This window comes from Vidua chalybeata, chromosome 15 (genome assembly GCF_026979565.1).
Source record: "Vidua chalybeata isolate OUT-0048 chromosome 15, bVidCha1 merged haplotype, whole genome shotgun sequence".
Lineage (NCBI taxonomy): Eukaryota > Metazoa > Chordata > Aves > Passeriformes > Viduidae > Vidua > Vidua chalybeata.
In genome coordinates this window covers 4,295,773-4,317,175 of record NC_071544.1, presented here as the reverse complement: position 1 = coordinate 4,317,175, position 21,403 = coordinate 4,295,773, and the positions used below count along the sequence as shown (strand labels likewise).

The 21,403-nt window shown below is 40.8% G+C and overlaps 1 protein-coding gene across 2 annotated transcripts in view; it reads right to left on the bottom strand.

Annotated features, from left to right (window-relative positions):
* The window catches only part of SLIT3 (slit guidance ligand 3), a 472,224-nt gene that overhangs the window by 56,177 nt on the left and 394,644 nt on the right, over window positions 1-21,403 (bottom strand). For both annotated transcript variants that reach the window (XM_053956603.1, XM_053956604.1), the window contains exons 25-26: window positions 17,260-17,423; window positions 13,396-13,520 (exon numbers count right to left, since the gene is read on the bottom strand). In XM_053956603.1, coding sequence (XP_053812578.1) covers window positions 13,396-13,520; window positions 17,260-17,423 — 289 coding nt within the window. The remainder of the gene's footprint in view (window positions 1-13,395; window positions 13,521-17,259; window positions 17,424-21,403) is intronic.

The following is a 21,403-nucleotide window of genomic DNA, read 5'->3' as shown; positions in this document are numbered from 1 at the left end:
GGACAGACTTCTCCATGGCTGTATCAGAAGAGAAACACTTCCAAAGGCCAACAGAGAGCCCTGGCCACCCGTGCCTCGCTGTGAGCTCATCCCCCAGCGCAGCAGTGCCGGCAGCGCGCACGGCGCTCACCCAAGGCCTGGCACAGAGGCTTTCTGCTCATCCCTGCTCCGTGTGCCAAGCAGCCTGTCCTTCTCCATTTGAAATCCCGTCCCCAAATGTCTCAGGCAAGAATTGGGAGGGTGCCGAGGGAAGCTCATGCAGGTTTTATTTTGGCACCATGTGGCCCGCAGCGCTGTGCGGATGCGGACCATGAACGGTGACACTGATCCGCTCCCACCCTGCTCCAGCACTGCCCACCTCTCGTCCATCTGTGCCCTGAATCCTGGGTGTTCACCACCTTCTTGTAGTGAAGCTGGAAGCTGTTGGTTTTTATACTTTTTTGATTGTTATATAGATACTTCACTAACATCAGCTACTTCTATTTAATACAAATTCTTCACCCCTGCATCATTAAAATATGAAACCCTTGGCAGCCAAGCGGAGCAAGCAGCAAAGCATCTGTTTTTCTGAAGGTTTTTGTCACAGTTGAACACCATGTAAAACAGGCCCATCACTTCCACTATAATTACTCAGATTAATTTGAATGTTCTTGTAAAAATTTAATAAAGATAAATGTTAAAATGAGAGCGAGGCCCTTTCAGTCTCTTGCACTGGCACATGAAGTTTCGCATGACAAATTCTGCTCTCATTTCTGTACTGAACATGGCTTAATTATTGGCTTCTTGGGCCTCAGGCAGCATGGAAACCCATTAGAATGTACTGCTGAACCAGACAATTGCAACAATGAGTTGCTATATGCCTTTAAGAAAATTAGAGTCTCTCTGACTCAGTTTACTCATTGTAATAAATGAGCAAACAACATTTAATCCTTCTCTGAGGATTATCTTCTCAGAGCTGACTTTATCAATAGCACCTTGCGAGCCCACAAAACAAGTACAACGTCTCTAACAAGGAAGACTTTGGAAGACAAGGAACTCTGAGAGGAGAGAAGCTGCAGAAAATAGTGGTACTAATAAATTTACAGCAAAGCAAGGCCATTTTATTTCTGTATGAGACTGTCACTACCCAGAAGAGCCTAAAGACATTCTAGAAACATCTTTCAAATGAATAACGCAATTCTCCAGTCTCAATTTACTGGAAGACTTCTTACTGGAAAAATGGAATTGCTGTCAAGCATCACTAAAATTAATTTATCTGTGAGTTGGGAAATACTCCTTGAGTTACACTGCCTGGAAATAACTATTGTTACAAAGGAGAATATTGTCTATTTGCTTCAAGACTAAAGAGTCTTTTAATGAGGTCTGAAGCAGAAATAGAGGTGCAGACTTGTTTCAAGGACAGGCAAGAAGATAGGACTGTCTCAGCAATTCACAGAAAGAGGATGAAGGTCCCTCTGTGTGCAATATTTTTCTTCTAGAGCTTTTTTGGGATACAATAAATTTTTGTCTAGTCTGATAGGAAGGCATCAGATCCAAAACACTTTTATATTTTTTCTATCATTTTCTGTAGGAGTGGAAAGGTTTAGGCATTGAAACAGGAAATTTCTGCAAATTATTAAAAGATGTATATCCGACTCCAGTTATCCTTTTAAAGCTGAAGTATCTCAGCTGGTCCAGACTTAATCTGGGCTGCTCCAGCTCCATGTTTCAGTGAGAGAACAGAACTAGTCACCATACCTAGAAAGAATATTTTTTTTTTGTTTGAAATTACCTGTAGTGGGCATTACAGTATCTACAAGCTGTTCCTCAGCACTGCTGTGCCAAATTCCAGCTTTTACAAGGATCCAATACTGGGAACATTATATCATGATCAATAAAACACCCAATAACAAGTAGCAAAACCTAATAAAAACCCTCAGCAGGAAGAACAAGGGATAGTACAGTAAAAAAAGCGCTCATTTACCTTGACACTGTTTTGACCACTGCAATAATTTTTTTCAATTAATTTTCAAGAATCAGTATTGTCTGTGCAGACCCAGAGTTTCATTCATACCCACGTGGCAGAGGTTTGAACTCTGTCTATCCCAATGTGATCCTTCTGTTTTTAACAGCAGTAGGCACTGATAAGGGGTGGCAGCACAGAACTCACCACAGGCAGAAGGTGGAATTCTTCTGGTGTATAAAACCATCACTGCTGACTGCAGGAGAAACACGACCCAGGCAGCAAGGGAGACACCTGCAGACAGGCAGGAATCTAACCAGCCTCACTGGTTTGTGACTAGGGAGACCTCTTTGCAGCTAATTACAGCCCTGTTCAATGACTACAGTGTTTCACAGCATGCTGGAAAAATAAGCTCTACAACAGAAATACCAAAGTTTATTCGACTTGTTAACAACATACAATGTGCTCATAATGAATTTTAGTTAGATGGTATATGTGGAGAACAGATGGTGGCATTCATGTGTTTAGCAAAAAATACTAAATGAAGACAAATATAGTTGATAGAGACTTTAAATTAAGAACCAGGAAATTTTCATAAACAACTTAATTATCAAGGTCTAAATACAGCTAAAGCTTTTAGGGAAAACAGACAAAATTGCATCTACAAAGACACTGTATTGCACACTCTGTCCTTTACATTCCTAATTGTGGGAGTAATGCATCCACATCCAACTGTCAGCCTCACAAACATTTAAACACTTATGGGTTTCCTGGTCAGAAGTTAATAAGAAACCATTACATTAAGGGAAAAGGCTTACTAAATCTTCCACTTCATGACAGGCTGGAAGGAAAATGCAAGGAAAGATAACTGAGAAGAACACTGTGTTCTCTGAGTATACCCAGGAATGTTATTCCAGCCTACAAGTATCTGCCTACAAGTAGCTTTAACATTTTGGCCTCCTAATCCTGGGAAGTGGAGAATAAATGGACACTTGCTGCCACTTTGTTGAGCTGTGCTCTGCTCCCACAGAGTGTGGCAAGGATTTTATCACTTTTCTCAATTATTCTGATCTAGGTTGATGCACACACTTGAAGTGTTGCTACACCTGGATGTGCCAGTGGGACCTGCCCTTAAATTCAGGTCTGCAGGATCCAGCAGCAGAGGGAAGGGTTAAATGTGGTGTGCAACAGTGATTTCCTAATGCTTCATATAAAAAAATGAGATGTGATGGGACAAGAGGTAAGGAGAGGGGGAAGAATCCAGAAGCAGTAGAAGACACAGACACTCAGCACAGAAAGAGAATTCAGTCTGAACTTCTGAATGCAGCTTTTTCCTTTTAGTTTTACTTCTTTCATGCTTAGTAAAGTGAGAACTTTGATCAAAGCTGTGCCATGCAGCTATCCAATAAGGTATAAACTGATGCTAATTTTGACCTAATGGCATTTTTTACCAGTCACTTTTTTCACCACTTGAAACCTTTATCCCTCTGCCAAAAATAGTCAAAACTGAAAGGTAAATTGAAATTTTCCAGGGCATGAAGGGAAGGAGATGTCTCATGAATAAAGTTTTATCACAAAGTTCAATTCCACTAGGAAACTAAGCTGGGAAAAAAGAATTTTTCCCTGTAATAAAAAAAAAGCAGTTTTCCCTGTAATAAACACATTTAGCAGCCATAAATACAAAGGAGAAACAAGAAGAATTTTGCATAATTGACCGAGGAAACACGATACCATAAATTCAGCCTCACAGCCAACACGCTATGTTACAAGTTTGGTAACTTGTAAGAAGGAAAAATTCTCTCAAGTTCTATTCATGGTTGTATATTTCAGAGCCTTTCAAGGCAGGGAAACCCAGTATTTTCTATAATGGGATCATAAAAAGAAGTTTTACATGTACTGCAAGTCTGACAGCAGTTATGGAAGCAAGCAGGGCATCTGGTGCTAACTGCAGCATGAGGGACGTGATGGATCCCTGCAAACACAGCTTTGGGAAGGGAATGGTACCAAATAATTAGAGAGGTTGCAAACTGTGTGAAGAATGGAACTAACTTCAAAATATAAAATTAACTTAAATTCCTTTAAAGGAAGGGCTAAGCAGTACAGCATTGGGAGGGAGTGTTCTTTTACCAGTGAGGCCATTTGAAACTGATTTCCTGCTGGCACTGATCCTCAGATACATGCAGACAGCTGACACCCTGCTATCCACACACAGCAGCGTGAAGCTCTTCAGCAGATCCAGGTGATACTGCTTTCCTTGTTCATGCTCTTTCTGGCCATGGACATAGTGGCTAAGCCTCAGTCTGGAAAAGATGCATCTGATGCTCATTGGCAAGGTCAAACAACCAGAAGAGCTGGCAGGGAATACCTTAGATCCATCTGCTCAGGCATATATACAAATTATTTGGCAAGGCATGGAAAATATCACAGCAATTTTGGATCTGACTGCTTTCAGATTGCCAGGTGGAAGTTGAGAGATTTTCATCATCTGTTGTTCACAAAAATCTCGTGACTCCTCCTGAACACAGACCATGCTACAGAGACCCACACCTCGGGGACGAATCGCCACTCGCACTGGGGATGGATTAATTCTTTCTCTTCAGTCACCCATCCCAATGGGGTAATAAAACTGTGCCTTCTGAGGACTGCTGTTTAGAAGCCAATTAATGTAGCAGGAAAAATCAATTTATTTCATCCACCTCTAGTTTGGAATAAAAGTTTTTTAATATGAATCCGAATTTACCTAGAACAATCTGAATTGTTTTTTCAGTTCAGCCTCTCTGTTTGTACAGGTGTACTTACACTGACACATCCATACTACAACAGAGTTGCCTCCTACTCATTAACATGAGAAATACTATTTGCTAAATGGCTCAGAAAGCAGGTTATGAAAAGAAGAAACCCTGATATTGTTGTTGTGCTGCCCCTCCCATCACTCAGCTGATTTAGCACCCTCTGCAAACTTTCTTAGTGTTACTATCAGAAGTAAAAATACAGACAATATTTAAAAGCCACCATCTTCAGCACTGTATAGTTACGTCCTATGGCAGTCTAGCTTCATATGGCATCTGATTAAACAATAATTGGCCATGGCAGCAGCACTTCTTAGTGACTTCCTTGTCCTTGTTAATAAATCACAATTGTCAATTTATAGCAAATTAGGCAAACTCTGCTCTCTTAAGCCTCATTTTATTTCAATCAGAAAGATTTATGACCCTCCAGGGTATCATACACCTTCCATTACCTCTCCAGCTAGTAATCAAGAATATGCCTGTCAAAGTCAAAGTGCAAGGATTCATCATATTATTTTTTAAAAACTCTGGTTCTTTTCCTGTGAGTATGGAATTTAATTCTCTGTGGACATTTGAGGTTTATTTTGTAATTATATTAATTACCATGCAAATCCTGATTGCCCTTCCAAGCCTCTCCTTACATATGCACTTTGGGTTTCAATGGTCTTTTAAGCTTTTAATCAATGACAGGAGATATGTCATTAATCCATCATGAGTCAATTCACACAGCACATGTCTGAAATGAGTCCAGAGGTGCCAGACTGGATGGGACAGGTGCTCTAGAGCTTCCAAGGTTACAACTGATTGATCCATACCATTGTGTGGACATTTTGGGAGGCGCAGAAGAAAATTAGGGACACTGAAAATAGTTAATTTTGCTGAGGGTTGACTCTATACATAAAATACAACCCAATATATTTGATGTAAATCCAGCACTGAGTATTTCCTATGTAGTCTCTAATTGAACCAGTATTCATGAATGAGAACAGTGTTTTTAGTACCTTCAAAATACTTAAGTGCCTATTTATTTTAAAGTACATTTTGCAGTGACAATAAAACTTTCCCTTTCAGGCTATCCAAAGTCAGTGCCTCTTTTTCAATGTGAACTCTGTAGAGAAAGTTATAAAGACTGGACATTTGTATAGATAACAAAAATACTATCAATATGATTTAAGAAATAGAAATAAAATATAATTGTTGTATTTTAAATTAACAATGCTAATACTTAAGCCACTGAACAGCCTGCCTGGAGAGGAGCACACATTATAAACAGAAACCCAATGAAGCCTAACATGAGGCAGAGATTATGTGATTAAAAAATCTCTCCAAAAAGCTCACTGGGTTTCTGAAATAAATAGAGCTAAGGATGCTGGAAGAGTCCCAGTCCCTTGGAAGAGCCTTCTGCTGGCACATCCCTGTTGTTAGGGATGCAGGCATTTGGTTTGCAACAGCTCTCTGCTGATAGAAGGTCTCACAGTGAAATACATACTATTTCAGCAGAAATATCAGTGTAATCTGTTTTGCTTGTGGAAGATCTGCAAAGCTTCCCCTGCAAGGTTTCCCAGCTCAGAGACACCAGCAATCCTCTGTGAAATAAATCTAACAGTGGGCTGAACTGGCAGGTAACCCAGGCAGGCAGCAGCGACAGAATCAAACATGCACATGAATTTTTCAGATTACTAAACAAGTGAAACATGCCCACTATGTGAGGCAAGAGCACAATATTTATTTCAGAGGTTCTCAGAAGTATGAGAAGGGGACCCCAGGGACCATGGGGGTCAGAGAGTTTTGGGACAACCTTACCTGCAGTGCTTGTGCACTTACCCTAGACACTAATCTAATCCCAATCTAATTCCCAAACGAGTCTGGCATTAGATAATTTCTATTAACAGGAGGGGCTTTACTCTTCTTTTCATCTTAGCCTGCTTATAGAAACTTCACCAATTCCATCATCTCCAAAGGAAAGGAGAAAATAAGGCAATCAACCTCCCAGGTCAATCTCTGTTCATGTTCTTGGACAACAAAAGAAACCCAAAAGCCATTTCATCGAGCACACTCAGCGCCAAGAAAGCCTCAAGGATAACAGATGACAGAAAATCACAAGGAAATTTACAATAAGGATTTTCAGCTGTGGCCAACTACGTCAACTGGTTCAATCATGCAGAAATGGTGGGATGCAGAAAATTAAGATCTGGTTAAACAGAACTTGATTAAGCAGAATTATAGGAACCAGCAATCACCTGAAAGGCAGAAAAACCACAGAGGAAGAAAAAAATTTTATTTAGTGTAACAGGACCAGGCAAGCATAAGAGCAAGAGCCTAAAATTCAGACTAAATGCCAATAAAAACTTCTCCTTTACACTGGGAAAAGAAAGATTGGAAGTCTGGTCACTCACTTAGAACTAGACCAGGAAAACAGTAGTAAAACCACAGTGAGGGGGAATAATCCACGCTGACAAGAGAATGAATGTGTCAGTGCCCACCCGTGGGTGCAGCTCCCCATCCCTGAACTGCTCAGCTCCTTCTGATGCAGCACTGCACAAACACAGGCAATGCCTGAAGCTGCTCAACATCTGCTTTCTTGTTGGCTCCACAAAAATCAGAATACTTCTTCAGAGCTGGCTTTATTGTTAGGAGCCCTCATTAGGGCTTGCCACACTACATGAGTGGGTTTTTACAGGGCCTGTGGTGGGTGTGTTCCTGCCTCGATGCCTTCAGCCAGCAACTGGGGCAGTAATCCCTCCCTAACCCTTTCATTTTATGCTCTTCTACATGTAAATCTCCATTTTCTTTACACCTACTACAACAGAAAGGGAAAAAAGCAGGTAACACAAGTCTGACTGCTGCATGATAAATTTTACAGAATAAGCACGTGGAAGAAAATATTGTGATTTCTGCATTTTTTTTCTGCCCTAGGAGCTTTATATGAAATTATAACCACTTACTTCTTATAATGGTGTTTGCCCTAAAAATCCACATATAAATACAGATCTGCTCATTTTATGTGGCCACCCATTACCTGTCATCCCTAAAGGCTTTCTCTTGTATTTTACTACGAGTGGAAAATGCTTCTTCAACATTCATTAATAGGCATTTTCAGTATGGTTAAAACAATCAAACAAAAATAAAACACCCCAGATCACATGAACACACACTCCAGGAGAATTTATTAGAATGAAAGTTCAAGGCAGAACCACCTCACACAAACAGCATTTTGCTGCACTGATTTCTTCTACACAAAATCTTGGCACTGAGCTGACATTCCAGTGCCTGTCCCCTGACCCTGACACTGGGAGAGAAGAGAGGCCAGGGCAGAGCAACCTGTGGAGGCAGAGTGAGGAGTTTGCTCTCCTGGCTCCTGTGGATGAGGGCAGGCTGCTTAGAGTCCCTTCCAATTTCTTCTCCCTTTGCAGTTCCAGCTTGGGGATTTATTTGTGTGCTGAAGGATGCACATGGGGTGTTGCAATGTATTTGCAAGGGTTAGGCCATAGTGTGCACCAGCCAGCCTGCCTCTGAGTTTGTTATCAAAGCCCCAAGAACTTGTCAAGGCTGTTGAAACATAAATTGTGCTGAATTAAGAAAGAAGAGGCTGAGAAAACGAAAACCAAGACCACAAGAGATGGATAACAGAGGGCTGTGAAACACCTGGACTGTAACCAATCACATACTCTGAGAAATGCAGGCAGAAAAACCAGTGAACAAGACAAAGGCACCAAACAAGAAGTGTGTACTTAGTAGTTTGTAGAATCTATAAATATGTGTGTAATATAAACAATAAACAGCTTCTGCTTAATCCTATTAGTCAGTTGTTCAGGAGTCCTAAGTTCCTCACAGTAATGGGGACCCACGTGTGTGTTAATAGAGCCAAAGAAACAAAAGCACAGAGCTACATCTGCACAGAGGATCAGCCTGACAAACCAGGCATGGACTCTCACACAGCAAAAGCCAAACTCTACACTGGGTTACATCCACTCAACCCCACCCGAGTCAGCATCACTGAGAAACTGCCCCGTTGGAATTGTTTCTGTCTGGCCCCAGGTAGCTACAGGTGAACAAACACCACCACACCCACGCTGAGCTCTGTGCTGAATCCTCCCCAGCTGCCCCTACTGCAGGGCTCTCATGGATTGTGTAAGGCTGCAGAACCTCGCTGTGGTGAAGTGCAAATTTATTTAAATTAATAAAAGTGCAAATTTATTTAAATAAATAAACAGCAAACTTCTCCTGCTCCAAGCACAGGCAGGGCCAGTGCACCCCATGAGCCAGGGGTACAGCCAGGGTAGCACCTGTGGCACGGGGACAGTGCTGAGAAAAGCTCCTGCCAGCCTCGTGCTCAGCACCACAGCTCCTGCTCAGCTGCACTGACCCCCCAGAAGTGCTGGCACAGAATTTTCATCAGTGCACAATATGGGATATGTGTGAATCCCCCATTTCCCAGAGACATGCTGCTCTGGGACCCTCCACTTCTGAACTTGTTTCCAGCGACAAAAACCAGGCATGGGGGGTGGGGAGGGGGAAGAGCCAAATTCCTAGCAGAAATTTGGAGCCAGCTTCCTCACTAAATATCATTCTGGCTTCACTGTAATGCCTCCCACCACAAGAGTCTGGCTGCAAAGAATGCTGTCTCTCCAAAGCCCATGAGCTTTACCCAGGATTTTTCCAATTGTATCTGTCATTCTGGATGATTGGTGAAATTGCTTGAACCCTCAAGACACCGCAGGTCTGCAAGAGAAGTCAGGACACTGGCTGAACTCAACAGGGAGGTGAACAGATTTGGATAAAATTTAGAGCCACAGACATGCATCAGCATCTGGTGCCTGGAGTGTGGGATGTGAGCTGTGCCAATTTTACCTATCTTCACTTTCCATTTCAGACACCTTTCAGTAACAGCAGAACCCAGAGGTGACAAACATCTGCATCCCAGCAGTTCTGGCTGCTTTACCTGAGCAATCAGAGAGGCTGTGGACATTCCTAGGCAGGCACTGCACTTCCTGTTCTGGGTTGGCAATGTTCTTTCATTTCACACAAAACAAAAAATGTATTTTAGACTATTTCCCCAGTTCTACAAGTAATTCTATTTGAAAGAAGGCAAATTATTCTTTATTTGTTGCTACCTCAATTTTAAGAAAAATAAAGTATAAAAGACAAAAATCAGACAAAAAACTCCAAAAGGGCATTTTCAGAATAAAGCAATGACAAAATACACAGAGTGTTGTTTTCACTCACCTTAGTTTTTGGTATAGTTATTCAAATGAAGTTTTTTCCAATGGCTTATTGATTGCAAGTTTGATTAATCTCTTGAATTCCAACACCCATGGACTCAGTTTTGCAATATCAGTGGGAATACTTACAAGCCACACACTCTACAGAATCAATGAACTGGTGGTTCCCATTATCTATTTCCCAGCTGCACTCACACTCACTGCTTTTTGCAGGTGGCCAGTAGCATTTCCAGCAGGAGAAAGCTCCATCTCTCTACTTACAATCAGATTTTACAATCTAAACCACACATATTATTTAAATAATCATTCAAATAATGTTATGGAGAAGAGAAAAAAAAAAAAAAAAAAAACCAACCCACTGGAGAATGACTATGCCTGTGTTTAATATGAAAACATGAGTTTTATAACATGGAGAGCCAACTCCTGCCAGCACTGGTGGTACCCTGGAGCTCCTGCTCCTGCTCTGAGCTGCCAGATGCTGGAAGTGCCATAGCCCACTCCTTGGAGCTTCCTCCCAAAAATACAGCCACAACAGCACTGTGTCAGCCGTGGTTTATCTTCAACAAGCATATTCATCACCCATTTTAAGGAAAGAGCAGCAGCAAAGATCATTATCAGCTCAGCCTTGCCCGTTCCTGAGTGAGCAATCTCTGATTCTGTCCTCATCAAACACCCCTGGGGCCTATGGCCTCGCAGATGAGGTGGTCCATGACTTATCTCACTTTTGAGTTTACCCAAACCATCAAGGGCAGCACTGAAATTGCTAAAAGCCCCACAAAAGATACATTCAATAGCAAAAACATCTCTGTGAGCATGAAAAGTAAGAGATGGAACCGTCACCAGTGTGACAGCGAAAACCAGACCACAAGCTCTGGAGAATGCAGTTAACTGGGAGAATGTCCTGATCCATCAGGCACCACTCTGGCAGCTGGCAACTTAGGTGATTTTCTGCCCTGTGTTTTTCTGAAGACTGGCATGAGCACAGGAACCCAGAAAGCTGCTTGTAATGCCTGCCCCTTCGCAGGGGACATTACGAAGCCGTCGGCTTAAATTTGGAAAAAGGGTGGGTTTTTCACTTTATTGATGCACTCTTCCACAGAGGATTTTTTTAAAATCTACATCAAACAAGAAAAAACAAATGCTGAGAGGGCAGATTTAGGGCAATTTATCAAGGTCTGGCAAATAGCTTCCAGATGGATGGAGCTGTTTGGTGCTGGCTGGTGAGAAGGAAGCAAGGTATTGTTATTGAATTAGCATGAATCTCTGGTGGAGAACTGCATGGTAGATAGAGTGCTCCTTTCATATGGTTTGCATTTGGACCTGTCATATTTCATTTTTATTCAAAAACCTGTGGTAAAGACACACAGTTCTTTTTTTTTTTGCTTATTCAATTTCCACCAATTCTCCCTGAACTGTTAGCCAGTATTTTTAAACCCTGCTCCAAGTGCCATGCCTGGTCTGTTTGCTCTTTGCCATGCTTGGCTGGCAGCTTGGTGCTCACAAGCTCACAGTGGTTTTGGGTTTTGCATTCACACACTGATGTCACCTGAGAAAGTGTGTGAGAGAGGAGGAAAGCTGGATGCTCTGTGAGATGTTTAAACTGAGTCACATCAAGCGTTTAGCAAAACCCCTCCAAGGAAAACGATGCATCCTGGGGTTTAATGCAGACTACAACGTGCTGATAAACTAGAGGATTATTCTGGATTTTTCTTTTTAATAAATCTTCCCTTCATAAACATGTCTTTTAGCAATATAAATGCATCCAGTAACTTTCTATCTAATCTATCCCAGTGAATAAGGGATACTGCAAAAAGCCAAAAGAACAACCAGCAAACAAAAATGTAAGGTCCAAAAAGAGAAGATATGCTCATAACACATTTTTACTTAAAATAACCTGGATACCTGCTCCATGATACATGTCTTACAGAGTAAGGTTTATGCAAAGACTTATGTGTTTGCCTGCTAGTTCTGAAATAATTTACATTTCAAGTTCCCACCTGGAGAACTCAACATAATTTATGTTAAACATCAAATTAAAATGACCATTTTCTTATTAACCTGAGGAGATAAACAGAGTGTTATCAAGTAGTCTCAGGTTTTCAGATTTTTGACAAGATGATCTTCTAAATCCTAGAAAAGTTTCTGGTTGATATGCCACTGAGTAGAAAGACTTCTAATGACAGGAAATTTCCAATGCCTTTTTCAATTATTTAGGAGAACTGTTATTATTCTTGAGTAGGGGCACTGGGGTGAAATAGACGAAATAAGATTTATATTTTCCCTTTCCCAGTGTTTCGTGGATCTGTCAATTACTCTGGGATGGATCCCAGGAAAACAGAGAAGGGAAATGGTGATATCATCAGAACCAATTAACTCCTAAATGTTACCTGAAACGTAACACACAGTCACTTGTGCTTACTTCCCACATATATGTCTGGTTTTGCCCTCCTTTTTTCCCCTATAATTCTTATTACTTTGTGTTTTATGAGAATCTGTTTCAACTGACCAGGACTGTAAGAAATATCCAAAGAGGCAAATAAAATCCCAATCTGGAGGATGCAGCCTATGTTGGCCATAGCACCTGAAACCCCCCAGGCTGTGAACAGATCATATGCCTCATTTATTGCTTATACTTAATCCTTCAGCTACTGACTCCTGAGCTAGATTCCAGCTACATCAGCTCGGAGACAGTGCCCTGGTGTCCTGAAGCTCTCCCAGTGCAGTGTGGACAAGGGGAGTTATCCATCACTGCTGAAGAAACTGCTTTATTCAATGATCCTTTCCCCATTTCCCACTGTGTTATCAGGAAGCCCACAATGACTGGAATCCACAGGATTCATATTTGCAGATCCCTCTGTGGACTTTAGTGCTCTGAATTCAGAGACAGCTGATTTAGGGGTTGTGTCTGATCAGGGATCACTCTTCTGCTCATCAGTCTGTGGCAGGTGGGTGTAAACTAACAGGTGTCAACATTCTGTCACCATGGACCAAACTGGCCCTGAATTGTCATCTGAACTGCCTTCCCTTTGGCTGGGAGCCTAGGAAATGGTGATCTTGTTGCTGGCAGAAAACAAGAAACAAAAAAGGAGGATAAAACCAGCTTGGCATTTTATATGGATATCTACATCCCAGAACCAGAGAATGCCCAGGGCTGGAAGGGACCTCTGGAGGTTGTAGAGCCCAACCACCCTGCTCAAAACAGGGGCAACCAGGGCAAGTTTCTCAGGATGACCTGTGTAGTCACAGCACAAAGCACAGCCATTCCAACTGCACAGGACGAAATGTGTGGCAGGGCACAGCAGAAAATTCACACAACAGCCTGCTTGAGCAAGGAACTTTGGAGCCCAGTGCTTGTAAAATTCACTTCTCACAGCACAATTAAAGAACCACAAGTGATGGGGAACAGCTCCTTGCTCCTCATGTATTTCATTTGGAGTCATACCTTGAAACCAAAAGGGCAAGTGCACTGGTAGAGCTCCACGGGGTCATTGCTGCACGTCCCATTGTTCTTACAGGGGCTGGAGAGGCAGGGGTTGCACTTGGACACAACACTGAGATCCACTGGCTCTGCAGAGGCAAACACAGAGCGTTAGCAGAGAGCTGGGTTGCAGAATTAACACCTCCCATGCACACACAAACACTTTCCCCCAAGCACTGGCACAAATGCACATGCTGCAGGTGCACTGCATGACATGGGATTCCCAGGGATCAGAGAGGCTTTAAGTACTTAAATCAAGTGCTAGGCAAGTCTCAATGATGCTTATATTCTCCTGAAGATGCAAACATATGCTCTGAAAAAAGCATGTTGGGAACCTCCAGGGAGTGGGTTATATATATATATGGCTTTCAGCAATTTTTCCTGTTCTCAGTTCTGGAAATCCTGCAACAGCAACCCCAGGGAACTGTAACCTGACATTTCTATAGCTGATAACAAGAATGAAAGTGCAGATGCAACAACATAAATAAAAACCATGTACAAGACAGATTTAGTTAGGGGCTTATGGGAATATTTAGGTGCAAAGTGCTCTACCATCCTAAATTTTAACATAGTTTGAAACTTATTTTCTTCCCTTTCTGCCCAGAAGAATGATCAACACTGACCTATCTTAGCAAAGTGCAATAAAGCCAAATACGCAAAGATGTAAATGTACACAAGTAAATACACATGGCCATATTTAAAGCATCTAAAAAACCTTGTATTTGTAGCAGAAACCTTCCAGAGAAGTAGTGAAGTGCATAGGTGAGCAGGAAAACAAACACAGACTAAAACAACACTAATTACATTTGGGGTCCCAAATCAATCAGCATTTTATGGTTGAGATTTTACAGAAAGCTAATTTAGTCAGTTATTCACAATTACATTCACAGTTATATTCACAGTTAAAACATGGTGATTTTTTAAATGGCTACATTTCAAGTATTAATAAACTCATTGGCTTTTATATGCAAAAAAAGAAAACCTAGCGCTTTAGTGGCTTAAATTATATCAGGCAGTAAAGACTTTAAAATAATTTTATTTCATTTTCAAGGAAATACCTTTTAAAATAATTTAAAATCGGTCCTGTACTAATCAAAAGTGGGCACAGAGCTTCTGTTACTGAATGATAAATGGTAAGAAGGAGTAAATTGCTAAACATCCTGAATGTGAAGAAAAGAAGCTTAAATTTGATGTTCCAGAGAAGGTGGAGCTTCAGAGTTACTAGAACTAGGGATGAAAAAATCCCTTCCAGCCAGGGATTTGCTTTGAACTGCACGAGTTATAGACCTTCACTGTTTGCTTTGAATGCTTGCAGAGCACCAGCAGGGGTAAGAACATGGCAGAAATGGGGGCTGAAGGGTCTCAGGTGACAGCACTGGGCTGTGTCCTGGTCCTGTAGTGATGGTGGTGCCATCAGGGACTGACTGGAAGTGCACAGGCAGTAATGAGGGAGAAATACACAGGAAGAAAAAATTCCAAAAATTAAATAAAAGACTGTTGTCATCCTATTGTATCTTTGTGTTTATGTCTAACTGCACACCATACATGTTTTTACCCTGGAAGAGGAGATCACACCTGAATTCCTGGCACTGACAGGGGCTGGAATGTGACATAACTGAGTTACATTTGTCTTCATGGTAAAATATGCAAAGAATAAATAAAGGTGGCTCCTCTGAGAGCTCATGAGACAGGCAGCAGTGTTGCTCTTTTAGATTTAGAGGTCAGTAAGCCAGAAGTTGTTCTACTATTTATTTCATAATACGTGTACATTTTCCATTTATTTCTACGGCATAGATCAAAGCTAATCAATGTAGGAGCTAATAAGAACAGTTCCTAGCAGTTAAATAGTTCATTACTTTGCCCTTGTGGATTTGATTTATAAATCCATATAGCAAAATGCCCTCAGCCCAGCACATTCCTTTCCTCTACTGCATAGCTGGGAGGGCAAGTTAATAAAAAGCAGAGCTGAGTTTGCATGACTTGCACATAACACACTTTTATTTCCTTGGCTCTGCTGAGACATAACCTCCTGCTCAGGCACAGGCTAAAAACATATTTTTAACAAGAATGAGTTAAACTACTTTTTGCATTTTTTACTAATGTAAAAGTTCCTGGAGGTCACAGAGGACATCTGAGCACGACCTTCACGCAGCAGCTCGAGGTACCCAGCCCAGTATGGGCCAACTCTTGGTACTGGGACCCAGGGTTTTGGGGGTCAGGGCTCAGCACTCCTTGAAATGGGAACAGGGTGCAGTGAGACTGCCAAATCATGCACTGGTTTTCAAAATATTTGTATTTTCATGAGCAAAGGTGAATTTGTCAAGGGCCTGGAGCTTCTTGAATTTTCCTGCCACTTGTCCAGACCATCAATGGTTTCTGCTTGTGCAAACACCAACTCCAAATCAACACATTTTTTCTCCTTTTCTGTTCAGATAAAGCAAGCTATGGGGACTTTTGGGATATTAGAAAGAACATGAGCTTTCTAGTGGACCAATCTAATATTTACATAGGAACCATACAACTACATCTAATATCCTGGATCACAGATGTACTGATCTCTTGCCTAAGAGCTGCTTGTTTAGTTTAGAGAGAAAATGAGCATAACTCTTGATATATCACAGGTTCAGAATGAAGAAGACATCAGTCTCTTTCTGGTTTAATTTTCAGATCCTGTTTAATATACAAAAGCAATTATTTTCTTTGGTTCACCTCATGGGAACAAGTGCATTATTTGGTATTTTTAGTACTACTTGTACTTCACATTTGAGAAACTACTGTAGTCTCTGGTTTGATAATTATGGTCAGAGTTCTGATAGTTTTGAGACTGACATTTCAAAGTAATTAAATTATAAGGTTACAGTTATTAAAAATATATTTGAAAGGACGTAAAAGTCCACTCAGCCTTGGGAACCAGTGTTTTAGACTCACCCCAACACCATCATTTGTTTGTTCAGCAGTTTAATTCCAGCACCTATAAAATCACCCTGCCAGGCAGCACTGTAAATGGGCATGGCACTCTGAGAGACATAAAAACAGGCTTTATGCCCTCATTTCCATTTCTAAGAGAGGCTACTGATCCATCTTTTCCACTATAAATATATCTCCATCTTCAAGTACTTGCTGGTAAGCTAAGCAAAACTCTGAAACTCTTTTTGTTTGAGAACATACAGATATGTCTTAATCTCCACCACTCACTAATGAGCTACTTAATCCACAAAAAAGTGGATAATCTGAGTGCTCTCTAAAGCAGTACACTTCTGTCATTGAGCACCCCAAATTGTTCAGAGCTGTCCCTCAACCCTCTCCTGAAAGAATGCACATCCTGAATTCAGACATGACACGTTTTCCATAATCTGCAGTTTCTGAATCACCACTGATGGGAACAGTTCACAGTTCTGCAGATGAAAATGTACTTTTTGGTAAATATTTGCTTAAGAATTCTCTGTTTCTCAGTTTTCAAGTAAATGTACATAATAACTACAATGCTCTATGTTTTTATAATACCTCTTATTTTCTCAGTTTTTTGGGGTTAAGTCACAGGCCAAACCAAATTTTTTGTTCCAATAAGTTCTAACAACACCCAGTATGCTAACGTGCCATTACATAACATGGTGTGAGCATCAGGAACACTCACTGCTCTGAGGCTCTCTGCTTTTCCTGCCAGTGGAGCAGCTAACTGCACTTTGGGGAAGAGCACAAGAAAACACAACTTGGAAAGAACGCGACGTTTCGGAAAACAAACCCCAACTGCCCCACAACGCGCAAAACCAAGGCGGTAAGAGCGAAGCTCCGTGGGGAGGACGGGGCAGAGGGTGCCAAGGCTCCTACCTTTGCACTGGAAGTGGTGGGAGGGCGTGGTGAGCAGCAGCCTGTCCACCATGGCTTCGGGGCCGCGGCAGCGGGCGATCCCGGGCTCCTTGTAGCCCGCCTTGACCCACTCGGAGAGCCAGCGCAGGTGGCAGTCGCAGTGCAGGGGGTTGGTGCCCAGAGCACTGCAGAGGTGCAAAACAATTAGCACAGGTTATTTGGCAAAGACAGCAGGCAGCTCTGATCTCACCAAGGCACGCTTCTACGTATTCTACGTTTCTACATTATTGTTTCCCAATGAGGCGAAGATCTGTTGAGTATTCAGGAAGGATTTTAGATTAATCTCCTGCTCTTCTCCCTTCTTCCCATCATTTGTTAGGGAAGTTGTATAAATACCTAAGAAGAAATCCCTTTTTCAAACAATTGTGCTTGAGCAATGTCACCAGACATATTGCTCTCATCAAATTCATCACATTGATTCCCTTTAATTCTCTGTCCTTCCTGGGCGTATTCTAACCCTGAATTGAGTAATTTAGTTTGGATCTGATGACTCACATTAATGACTCCTCACCAGACGAAACACATATGCAGAAGATACCTCAATTTTCCAAACAGCAACCCAGTCTCTGTTAAGTTTATTTATGACTTTGAAAACACATTTGCTGCTTGACCCATCATTTGAGTTAGGTCAAATAGTTGTAGAAGATGCATTTATATAGTGAAATTATAATTCTCACAATTTTTCCTTTATTCATGAACATCTATCCAAATGAAAACCAATCTTTTTACCATAAATTTAGGTGCTACCTTGACTAATTTGTACTTCTCTTTAAGAAAGTATCTTTTCAGGCAATCAGTCAATTACAAACAAAGTTCACACTTCAGAAAAGTCAGTTTGAAGACAACTAATTGTTAAAAATGTGAAGAAATGCATGTTGAAAGCCTATTTTATTTTGCTTAAAGTCAATGTAAGACTTCAGCTGGACAACACCTGAATTGACATGAAAGATAATTAAACTAAATAAAGAATAGCACAAGGAAGCGATATTAAAGAAACCAATGATTCAAATTGATTTTTAGACTTTAACTATTCTGCATATGCTATAAACTATATTTAAGATGGTACTGTAAACTCAAGCTTCTTTCAAATAAAAACATATCAGGCAGGATATTAAGATAGAAACCTCAGTAAATTTGTTGATACATTTCTATTGGAGTGACTAATGAACCCACTGTGCCCTAGACAGATTCATAATGAGAGTTCATGGGTTCAAACCCTGTCTGGGGCTCATTCATCAAAATTAGATGTGTACTGCAGCTCAGCATTAAAAAATACCCATCCACTCCTCCTGTAAATCCATTGCTTACAATGGAAAAAAACTACTGGGTTGACTTTTTGACCCTGGAACTGTGATCAACTGGCTCACTTGTCCAAGGTCAAACAAAATGCAGCAATGAAAGCTGAGAAATTTTTAGTGTTGAGAAACTGCCATATATAAAACGTGAGTGGGAGGACAACAGAAAGCTTGTTACCATGTTAATTAATATTTATAAACTATGTTAGAAATAAAGCTGCTCTATAGTCACTAAAAAGTATTACTAATAATATTGTTGACAACATTAGAAATGTATTCTTCCACACTTCTGTTTGTAGTTTGTGCTTTGTTTGGGGGTTTTTGCCTTTTTTTTTTTTTTTTTGTTTGGTTTGGCTTGGGGTTATTTTTTTGATTTTTTAAAAATTTATTTCTAGGAACTGGAGACAATTCTCATCTTTTCATTCATGAGTTCTAACATACTTTCTCAATTTCTTTGCCTATTATAGCAAAATATTTCCAGAAGGTAAAAATATCTTCTGCTGTAGGGAAATACCACCAGAAGCATTTTCAAAATGTTGGGCAGATATTTCTGTTCAGACACTTATTTTGTTTAGGGGCAACTCTGAATAAAGTCAATTAAAATAACTCTATCCATGACAACGTTGAAAAAAAGAAGAGGGAACAACTTATTTTTATGGGCAGTTGATAAAAATTTGAGTAAAGAGAATTCAGCAGGATTGGATATCTGAGCTGTTTATGGGAAATATGTTGGAAATACCTGCTGTACTCCACAGCATCTGTTCCCGAGGGTTTGTGGAATCCCTGGAGTGCCACAGGGTCAGTTTGTGTGTGGGCAGTGCTTGGGACACTGAATCAGTGAATGGTGAGGACAGCAACTGCAGGAACTGACCTAACTGGGAAGGTCCCAGTTCCATCCCAGCAGATTTTGGGCTTTTTTAAAGTAATATTATACCCAATCCTACAGTAGTACTTATCATTGCCCTGGATTAAAAATGTCAGTAGAGTCATGGCTCAAAAAGACAATTATGTGATTCAACTAAATAAAGTAATAAATATTTTTAAAAAGGCAGTGTACAGCACATACAAACCTACCTCCAAATTCAGTGAGCTAAAGCTGCATAGTTATGATTTTTCCATTACAGTGAGATGATGTTCATGACATAAAGGAAATTTGGTGAAAATGTTCCCGTAGGCTTTAAATAGCTATGGAAAAAGTGATTGGACCACCTAGATTTCACTTTTGTTCTTCCAATTTCAGACCAGCTCAAAACTATTGCAAAAGACTCTGACTAAAATCCGTAATTTTGTCTATGCTGCACAAATATCCCTCTGCAATTCTAAAAGCCAGTTTGATGTCCCCCTTGTCCTGCCACAGGAGGCTTGGGCTGACCATCCTTTCCACACCCTGGTACTCAGCTCTCCCCTGCCACAACACCAATCCCACCCTCAGCCACACCTTGCACAGTTAGGACAAATTTTTGTTCTCCCAAGCCTTAAGAGTTTGACGGGTAGCAAGTCCTTGTATGATTTTCAAACTGACTCCCAAGTTCATGCTTTCTCCTTGAAGATCTGTATATCAGGAGGGGCTCAAAATGCATTTATTTTCAATTATGTATTACTAGGTTTTGAGTAAGCACAGCTTTTTCAGGCATGTGAAGAAAAAAATTCATTGTGGTTGCTAAATTTTCAGGATCCTCTTTAAGAAACTGGAGAGCACAATTGCACAGTAAAATTCAACTGCTCAACTGTGCAAATTACACCCCAGACAGGTCTTATTTATTTTATGGATCCTATTTATTACTGTTCATTTGGGCTTTGTGTATTTTACATTTCTGGCAGCACATACATCTAAACAGAAAGACTGCAGAGATTGTATTGGGCCAAAGGGGATTTTATCACTCCCTAAGGTGAACAGTTTACCCAGGAAAATTGGATCTCCACTTCATTTAATGTAAACCCTGAGGGAAATTCAAACAAATGGAACATGCTATGTTTATTCCTGGAGTTCTGAAGATCCCCCCAGCAGCCAGATTCTCAGTATGGAAAGTGTCACTGCACTTCCAAAAGCAGGTACAGGGCTTCAGCTCAGTCAGAATTTCAATCCCAAACACACAAAAAGACTTGCAAAACTGGGAACAGGAAAACCAGATGTGCAAAACCAATGATACCAAGGTGTAAACTGGAAAGAGAGATTATTTCTCTGCTCAAGTTGCCCAAGTTGCTCTCATGATTTCTGTCCCTACCAATCTGAGATATTTTTCTTTTTTACTGTCCATGGAGGAACAGAGACAGAAAGCTGCCAGGGATGTATCTGCCATCCAGAAAATACTTCAATACAATCTGAATCTGGTGTTCAGGGAAGTGTTCTGGAGAGCATGTTAAATGTTAAAAAGAGACAATAAATATATATAAACCTATGTTAAATGCACACATATCTGCTTGTGTGTACATCAGCATCGGGGCAGAAAACATCTGTATCAGCCTGTGAAACCACTCACTTCACAGAGGGACCAACACATGCTCAGCCCTCTGATTATCTGAGGACAGTAATCAAGAAACCTGCTGCACAAAATTGCTTTTCCTACATCAATTATCTAATAGTGTGAAGTATCACACACTATCTCAGTGAAAAAGCATTTTCTGGTCTCTCAAGTTTAGTTTGGAGCCATTGCAGCTCTTTGTCTGTTCTTTCATCAACTAAACTGCATTTGAAAGTCTCCTGGCCCTCTACCAGTGTAATAGTAATTTCCTCAAAAAGCTGAAATGTCTAATAATTTTTGCAAACTATGGAATGAAACATTAATGCTGTGAAATGACCAATTTCCATG